Source organism: Saccostrea cucullata, unplaced genomic scaffold (genome assembly GCF_032062105.1).
Source record: "Saccostrea cucullata isolate Sc308-1 unplaced genomic scaffold, CSIRO_AGI_Scuc_v1 ctg2887, whole genome shotgun sequence".
In the NCBI taxonomy this organism is placed as follows: domain Eukaryota; kingdom Metazoa; phylum Mollusca; class Bivalvia; order Ostreida; family Ostreidae; genus Saccostrea; species Saccostrea cuccullata.
Genome location: NW_026940908.1, coordinates 107,003 through 116,854, shown reverse-complemented (window position 1 = coordinate 116,854; position 9,852 = coordinate 107,003). Strand labels below are relative to the sequence as shown.

Sequence of the window (9,852 nt, the reverse complement as noted above, 5' to 3'; positions counted from 1 at the left end):
TTGAAACACACTTAAATCATTCATATGCAAATCATATGTAGTTATTTTCATATGATTCACATATGTGGATCATATGTAAATCATATGATTTGCTTCATATAATTCACATATGATGCCCTTTTTCTTTGATTCTCATATGAAACCAATCATATGAGAATCAAATGATACTCATATGAGAATCATATGTGGCAAAGTTGCCTGTGTATGAAAAGGAATATAACAAGCCTAATACAAACAATAGCACACAATAAACTCAAAAACACAGGGGGAATAATAAATCAGTGATGAATGAAATTGATAAATAGTGTCAAGACCTGGAAAGGGAAGTGTCTTGTAATTTATGCTCTTAGCTTTAAAAAAACCCGTTGAAACATTTTTAATTCGATTGTTATTCTACTACATTTCAATATATAAAAATATTTCTTTTCTCTGAACTGGCTTCAAAGGGTTCTTCATAGAAATATATATTCTTTAAAATATGAAAGTAAATACAAAAAGAAAAAAATTAGCTATTTATAGTGCAAAACTTGAACGAAAAATTATTCATGTAAAAGGAAAACCAAAGTTGTACTATTTATTACCTGCTACAGTGATCATGTTATATATTGACTTCACTTTGATTAAGTGTGTAACAATACTGTACAAACAAATGTTGGGAAGACAAGTTAACAGATCGCATATTATATGACATTCCCAAATTTTGCTTTGTTTTCTTTGTATATAAATGTATTAATCTTTATTGTGCACATAATGAGTGCAATCTTTATTTGCATGATTGTGCTAAAATAAAAAAAAAAGAAACTTCAAGTTATTTCAGATTTGAGATAAACATTTAAAATTTGGGAAATAGCTAAGACTTATGATGGAGAGTAAAAAAGTACACATTATTTACTAAATTATACATGGACGCAAGGCCATATCAAAAAGAAAATTATTTTCACTATAATAATTCAACAAAAAAGCATAAAATCCAGAGAATGCAAGAAAGTTACTAATAAAGCATACACATGTGTATATTACAAAGTAAAAGAATCAAATATTGATCAATGTTCAACATGGTCTTGTGGAGTAACAAGTAAGTATTTCTTCATGTTCTTAGCCAATTCTTCTCACTAATGACATGTCACAGAACATACAATACTTTACTCTGTGACCCTTGAAATACTAATCATTTAGCAAGAATAATTGGTATTCAGTGAAAGGAGTGCAAAGAGAAAAGGCTATTTTTTTTAATCCGCGATCATCAAATATTGAAGCACTATGTCTTACTATCTAGCAAACATTCAGTTGGACAAACCTTAAGTCTATAGACTGTGTTTGTCATTAAAGAAGATAACTGAAACTAATTGACCAGAAGTTCAGATCTGAAATCACTGTTTTTTATTCTACAAATTAATCAGCTGAACTTGTTCCTCAGTTTGAGATATTTCATACTGATCCTCTAAGTAATCATCTGCATAAATAAGCGTCTGTCTTATCGCTGTCAATACTACGATATTAATCGGCGTGTTCAGTTGAGTCTCCTTTTCGTAATTCTTTACCGGAAACACGTGACCCCTTGGGAGGCCTATGAGTTCTGCGGTTTTCTCTAGTGCTCTTTTGCAGGCCTCGCTATAGAAGATCATACGTACATCTTTATCAGCTAAAGGGCAGATTTTGTCCAATTTTGTCAGATACGCAACTTGTGGAATGCCTGGTCAATAAAAAAAGTCTTAATAAAGCTACATAAAAATAATAATGTTTTGCAATACATCTGCAAGAGCAACGGAAAAATTAATCATTGATTTTTCTCTTCATCTAAATGCTTATAGAATTTTAAATATAAAAATTGAAAATATCAAAAGGTTTCAAACGCAAAATTTTGAAAATCCAATTAACTTTAAAGGAAAATTGCATTTGTTTAATACCTCTCTCTACCATGAGAGATTGAAATTCCAACATTTTTCGTGGAACGGTTCCTTGCAATACATCAACAGAACTTCCGTCTATAATGAAAGCCGCACAATGAATTTTATCCTTAAATGAGGGTCTGGAATTAAATCCTGGATCCCTTTGGCAGGCATGTGCCATAGGATTAAACTGCAAATTTAAATGTTTTACAAATTTTATTCTGTTTTCATATCCACAAATAAATAGACCTTGTTTGTAGAAGTAAAATTTCCGTGTAGCTGATGATAGAATACCGACCTTGTACTGATCAGATAAATGTCCGTCAAGTAACAGTGCCATATCTTGGTGTTTGATGGACATTTCCTCTTCTATCCCACGAGTATCACAAAGCCGGAAATTAAGATAGCCACCTGTCTCATGATTCCTTATTCTGTATTTACGTAGCTAAAAAATAGAAATGAACATATTAAGTTTCATTCAAATACTTCCAATCGTAAAAGGAATGTTTGTACGTATTTCTAACAACAGGTGGACGTTACATGTACACACGCCCAATATAGTGTATGTGAATCGAAGGAAACACTTGCCGTGGCCTTCATCTCGACATTTAGATATATCAATGACGAATCTTTAATTAATAATATGGATATTTCCATTAAATTCTCATGTCGATACGATATATCCCGGTGATCGTGATATAAAAGGACACCACAGCTTCACACATCTGTTTTATATTTAGACATTTTACTTTAAAATTGGTTAATGATAATCTAACAACCAAGCTTTATGATAAACGTGATGACTTTAACTTTTCAATTGTCAACACCTCTTTCTTATATAGCAATATACTTCTCCCCTACATACGGGGTTTAAATCGAAGAGTATACTCTATGTATGAACAATTTCTAAAACGAGGAAATTATTGAAAATTAAACAAGTTACTGAAACATGAATTCCAGCAGTCTACTTCAATGTCATCATTTCTTAAGTTCTATGGTCGACTTGTCAGCAAATGCAATTTTTCATTGAATAAAATGCTGACTGGCGTTTTTCAAACAAATTGTTAATCCATTATATATGCACTGAATTGACGACGGTTTAAATTTCAGTTAGATCCTCATCATGAAACAGGAACACATGGCGGATGTGAGAAGTCAGCAGGTGATACTCACTCCTCCATGGCACCTGATACCACCTCTAATGTATTTCATGGGTGCATGACTATTGACCAATTGTCTTTCAGAGATAAAAAGTTTAACTAGAAAAGTAAATCCGTCTCGTAATGGAACTAAAAGATATTTTGGATCTACTCTGTAGATATATAACAAAGTATTAAATGGCCAAAAAAAATCTATACAATACAATATAATAAAATTCAGCTGTTACCTTTAACAGGTAAAGCTTTTCGGGATGCAATTTGTATTACAATGTAAATTGAATAGTCTCTAACTTACATTCGCAGTCACACTATGTGGAGAGTTTCCGGCACATGCACGTGCAGTTATTTCACCGCGAAAAATAGAGTTGACTGTGTTGAAGAGACTGGATTTTCCAGAGCCTATCTGTCCTACTAGTAGAATATTAACCTCCGGAATGTTCATGTCTTTCAATGGTTTGTAACTGGAGACAAAATGTTTCAAAATTTGAAAATTCTGAAAAAAAGGAAACAACAGTGCATCATTATTAATGCATGTACAGTTGATTTCAATAGACCTAACGGATTACGCTGTTTGTGACGTGCTAACGCTCTGCTTGTTGAGAAGTTAAGATACTACGTCACATTGTCACCACATCAAATGAAGTAGTCGAGATCGCATCTCTACCTCGCCAAAGTCGGTCAGCTGCAACATACAGCTTGTTTTTTGGGTACACAGTCCCGAATTCGTTTTCTTGAATATTTCCAGTAAAGTTAAATGTCTTTCAAACTTGAATTAATCAATGAAAGCATTTTATGATTTTTTTTGTCCATTTCGAATATTCAAATTGGTCAATTACTTCATTCTATCGCAAAATTTATGTTTTTCATATTTACGTACATCTATAAAAATCAACTGAAGTAGTGCATAAGTAATTGGTCATTGCATTTACATTAGTTACGCATATCAATCTTAGCCATGCATTCTGAAATTGATGCAATTTAGTACAAAATGCTGCTGAAAAATAGAGAAATGGTAAAGAGGAAAGGCCGGGGGAAACGCTCAAATTTTATTGATTAAAAAATGCATATACTGTAAACCAAGTATTATACGCGTGCGATAAATATCCGCGAGTTCCGCGAGTAACCTCTGCTCGCGGATATTTATCGTCGCGAACCAGTTGTTCATTATATTCCCATATCATGATTTATTTAGAGTTATTTGCCCTTTTTTCAATACCGATCCCGACGGTTCAACAAGTAATCACGGGAGAACTTTACTTTAAGTGTACAAGAAGCAGTTGAAATTTAATTACAAACATTCAGAAAAAATAGAAACGAATGGCAAATCTAAAACTATTTGTCTAAAAATGATTAAAATGTCAATAATCATTTCAGCTTGTGTTATTATTGTTCATTTATTGTAAAGGACGAGTCAGAGATAGCCTGGTTAATTACGGCTAATTATGGCCCAGTCCTGCTCTGTCCCAACCATTTATAATAATTGCCCCTTGACTATGTAGATCTTAGAAAGCGTCGATTACCCTATTAGTAAGAGGCACTTTTACAATTGAGAATTTTAAATCAATTTTAATCTCCTAGATTTTTTCCCGATTTTCGTTTGACCGTTGTGAAAATGCGTATGAAGTATACTCATGGTAAACATTTTTCCCACTTAAGGGGCGGATATAAGATTTTAAATGGACGCAATGCACAGAATGTTTTTAATATTGCGTAAGCAGAACTCACGCTACCATTTTACCTAGTTTTTGGGCGGATATAAAATTTTAATTTGATTCAAAAATACTCGTGGAAATAAAAAAAAATGTGACCACTCGTTCGCGGAAATAAATCGTCGCGGATTAGTTCTCTAGCGGTCAGTCGCGAATAAAAAATGACGAGTATAATAATTGGTTTACAGTAATATAAATAATGCTCTTTTCAAATTGTTGAATAAGATTTGTGCTGTCTGTCCCCTTTTGTAAACCGTTTATGTCGGCGATGTGTATTGCAGCTGACCGATTTCATCGTGGGAGAGAAGCGATCTCGTCTACTTCCTTTGATGTGATGGCAATGTGACGTAGTATTTAAACCTCTCGACAAGCAAAGCGTTAGCACGTCACAAACAGCGTAATCCGTTAGGTCTATTGAAATAGCTCTAATTTCAACTAAGTCTTATATCATTTTTATATATTCCAATGCAAAGGTTTTGGTTTTAAAAAATATAGATTTAATAATAAATGATTGAAAATAAAACTCGCATTTTCATCCCAGAGCGGCGGTTCCCTCCATGGCTTTAACGACATTTGTGATTGCGCGGGAACTACGGCGGGTCTCTTAGCTTAAAGAGAAGGAAATAACATTTAACATTTACTAGCTAGCTTTTAGGTTTTAATGACTTAAATTTCATAGGCTTGGTCTGAGTTTTATTAAAATACTAAAAAAGAACAACAGAAAACATGAAGGCTATGAAGGTTACACGTACCTTGCACTGAATAGACTTCTAGATCGAATACACACATGTGACCATTGTTGATTGCTTTCATATTCTCAGATGGCCTTTGGAATGCTAAACCGAATTCAGCTTGACCATTAAGTGTGAAGAAGCGCGTCTGACTTCCACGTTCAATAGACATGTTCACGTCATCATGAAACGTCATCATATCCGCTCTAGATCTCTTCCTCTCGATGCTTGCAGGGGAAAATGCATTTGTTTTTATTCCCTTTAATGCGTACAGTTGATTGTTTGGATTTATCACAGACATGTCAGCCTCACCAAAAGTTGGTCCTAATTTTTGATGTGCATAGGCTGCTTGATTTACATTAATTACGGCAAACTTCCTTGGTCTTTTGACACCGTTAAAGTATAATGTAAAGAGGAATGCATGTCCATCTTTGATGTAACCACCAGTGGACCTCCAAGATTGCGAGAGGAAACCTCCATATGCACTGTTATCAGTGTTGTAAAGAACTGTAATTGTGGGACCTTTCTCATCACAAAGCTGATGAAACCTTGAAGCTGAGCAACCATCATGACTTATTTTGTACAGCAACTCAAAATGACACGTCTTACCAATCCACTGCGACAGCTGGTCCCTGTCCTCTGCAGTTAACAGTTCTGTTGTTCTAATCATGAAAGATATTTATGTATACATTTATTGACACTTTAATTTTTCCTTATTCTTCATTCTGTTCATTCTTAACTTTTTTATAGTAAAAAAAACAAGCATGCCTACAAATCTTCCTCAGGTAACGCATCCACTGTAGTTTAATCGAAATTACGAGTTTTTTTTATTTCTTATGAATCATTTTTAGATGCAAATTGAACTTTCACCTTATTTTATTTATCAACCAGTAGGAAAGGAATTAATAACAAGGAAATATACATGCTTTTTAACAAGAAAGAAAATTGTTCTCGTGTTAACCATCTTCATCCTGAATTGTACTCAAACTATCTTTGCTTCCAAGAATTGTATTCAAACTATAGTGTATCTTTACTTCCATTGCCTTCGAAACAGAAATATCAGACACTTGTTTGTTTGCCTTTCTATAGTGATATGGCAGATGTCTCTTTCCGTAATTAGAGGGTCGTGTGTTCGAATTACGGCTACTACTTACCCATGTCGATAAAAAAAATCAGTCATTGTTCAAAGTCAGTCTATGTTCTTCGCTCGACATTTCAATGTGAATTTTGAGGGCCCTTCGAATGAAACCATAAAATCCCAAGTTCCCAAGTCACTGTTGACTTTGGCCCGATAAACAACCTACTGCTTTATGATCTTGAATACCAAGTAAAGGTTTAAAAAAGCCCTCCACCGATATATGTTGACGTCTTTCTATATGTAAGAGTTCGTGAACGGGACGTAAAACAACAATCAATCAATCAATTCATGCCCTGTTCACACGGAGAGTTTAATTCGAATTAAACGTAAAGTTACTGCGAATTAGCTTCGCTAAGCGTTCACACGGAGAATTTAATGCGAATTAGTTTAATTCGAATTAGTTTACTGCGCATTAAATTACTTCGCATTAGCTCCGTGTGAACGCTAAGCGAAGCTAATTCGAATTAAATTTTGACACATGCGTAAGGCCAGAATTAAGTCACAGGACACGTGTTGGTGGTTATATATAGGTATTTGTGCTATATTTGGTTCAAAAGTTGAGGGAAAGTATTTTAATCACTAAAATCAATGAATACATGTAGCCACTACATGATGCATCAAAGGATGGCTCTGCATACATGACGTGATTTACAAATGACGTCATAATAGACTTACTGATGCCTGACTGTAGAAGAAAAATCTTTATTCGCATTAGTTAACTTCGCATTAGCTGTCGTGTGAACGCAATTTAATTCGCATTAGTTTGATTCGCATTAGTTTACTTCGCATTAATTTACTGCAAATTAAACTTGTCGTGTGAACAGGGCATCAGTGTCGTATCGAGACACCAACGGACGATTTAATCGTTTCAGCATCCATCGTGGCACGGGGCCAAGGTTAAATTGGTCTCATCAGAAGGTCCGTATTCCATGTACCGTGTAAAGGAGGGACTTCTTACACGGTGATTCTTTATTGCAACCAATGACGAGTCATGATCATATTTCGGGAAATTGAAAAAAAAAAAGAAGCAACGTGGTGATTTTTTATGGACAAATTACAATGTGTGTAATTAATTATATTTTGATTAATTTCGCGAATGTTCATTTGTTCACAAACTTGAAAAGCCTATGCCTTTATCCTACAAATAATTATTAATAATAATCCATAAAAAGAAAATGGAAATCTATGTAATTATTAGAAAGTGTCTCACCTGTCCATTTTGCATGTTGTTACGCTTTGTTTTAAGTTTTCTTTTCTTTTCCTTCCTGGAACGCATATACTCCTTTATGTCATCCGATTAAATAATGATGTTTTCAGAAAATCAATGTTTGTATGACTTTTAAAGAATCGTTCGATTTGATCGTATTGTTGACAAAAGATTTAAATGGCTTTATAGGAGTTCTTTATTTAAAAAGGGCAATAAATACGATACTACCTTTGGGACACTTATAGACTAAGGCTTAAAACCATAAACAGAGAATAGAAATATTACCACTTATACGAGCCTGGTCTCGGATAGGTGAGTTTATTTCAGTAAACCTATGTCCCTCCATTCTGGATATCTTAAGTCCTTTCAGATATATAATTATGTTCACCCTTAGTCACAACCTATCATTCCGGATATAGTCTAATATTAAGTCGTTTCTTCCTCTTCCTTTCTCGATGAATCGATAAAACGGTAAGTTCATGGAAAATTTTATGAAGTTGAATTGTGGCAATGTTTAAATTTTTCCCACCCACCTTCTCTTGTTTTTAGAACAAATACTGCTGTTTTTGTCATGTCATTGTAGCTTAAGACTGCCTGCTTGGTCCTGCACCCACAACAGACTATTTTGCAATGGTGATGGTGTGCTCTAATATTCCTTAATGGTGCCCTGCTAGGTCTAGTTTCTTCATCAACTTGTGTTGCATTAGTAAATTCTGTATGATTGCGTTTTCTGCAAAGACTGTCTGCTGGGTACAGCGTCCACATCAACCAACTTCGCGGTGATGAAGTCTCTGTTCAGGGGCGGATCCAGCCATTTTTCAAAAGGGGGGTTCCAGGTTTGTGCCCCTCTACCCACCCACCCCCCACACACACCCTCTCTCAACCGAAGACTTACACACACGTATGGAAAGATCTAATGTTGTGTTAAATAAGATCTTTTACGTCTTTTTTTGAAAAGGTACTGTACCCCCAGTGCGAATAAAAAAAAACACATTTCAAAAACTTCTGAAGCATTAAATCAAATTAATTTGCAGCATTTCCGAAGAGTATAAAAAATTTCTTTTAGAATTTGAAAAAAAACCTTTTTGAAATGGGATTTAAGGGGCCGACTATAGTTTTATTGTGTTAAAACTACAATAGCGAAACTCTTCATTTTTATACCATATATAATTTACATTAACTTCAGTGTACATGCAAAGTTTGGGGAAATTATATCGTCCAGGTATTTTTGAGGGGCCGTCTCAAAATACAGGTACATTTACTATAGGATTATATAGGAAAAGCCAATTTTTAGCACTTTAAAGCAAATTATAAAAATTCTACAATAGACTTTTTGTTCAAACTATAATATTTGATGAGTAATACTATATTATACAATATATGTAAGAAACACAAAATTCTACCGTCTTGTTACCAGAGGGGGCATCTCAAAATGCAAAAAATTAGCAAATTTTACTATTTTTAGAGAGTATTACAAAAATATGACGTACACAATGGATTTGCATGAAAACATGATAAAAATATTGGAGAATTCTCAAATTTCTATATTTTAAACTTCATGAGCGTATGTTTATTACTTTTCCTTTAATAATATTTTCATTACCCCTTTCTTTAAGAGCTACCGGTTATCATAACGTCAAAAACACACTGCAACGACGTCAACCTACCTATCAATTGCAAAATCGGTTTAAAAATAAGTTATATAAAATTGTAATTATATTTTTATACCTATATTTTCTTAATTTTGCTAAATTTTAATAACTAAGCAAAAAAAGTTGCATTAAAACAGTAAATACGCTTCATTTTACTATGATGCGCGAAATATTGCGCAATGGAAACTATAGTCGGCCCCCTTAAACAAAGAGTTACAAGTTAGTTCCTTCAAAATATATATGACCAAAAACGGTAAATATATAGCCAATACAACCACAGATCTCGGGAATCTAATATCAAATTTAACCTCACATGTTACATATCATTTATAAGACATATAAAAATAAGTAGAATATTTTCTACCA

The 9,852-nt window shown here is 33.8% G+C and overlaps 1 protein-coding gene across 1 annotated transcript; it reads right to left on the bottom strand.

The window, feature by feature from the left end:
- Positions 1-566: 566 nt before the first annotated feature.
- LOC134256634 (interferon-induced protein 44-like) lies at positions 567-7,907 on the bottom strand. Its single transcript, XM_062739317.1, has 7 exons — positions 7,838-7,907; positions 5,511-6,151; positions 5,287-5,366; positions 3,345-3,542; positions 2,188-2,334; positions 1,908-2,079; positions 567-1,693 (listed from the first exon to the last, which is right to left on the bottom strand). Exons 1-7 carry the CDS (start codon positions 7,843-7,845, stop codon positions 1,386-1,388), a joined length of 1,554 nt encoding a protein of 517 aa, XP_062595301.1. The 5' UTR covers positions 7,846-7,907; the 3' UTR covers positions 567-1,385.
- Between the last annotated feature and the right edge of the window lie 1,945 nt (positions 7,908-9,852).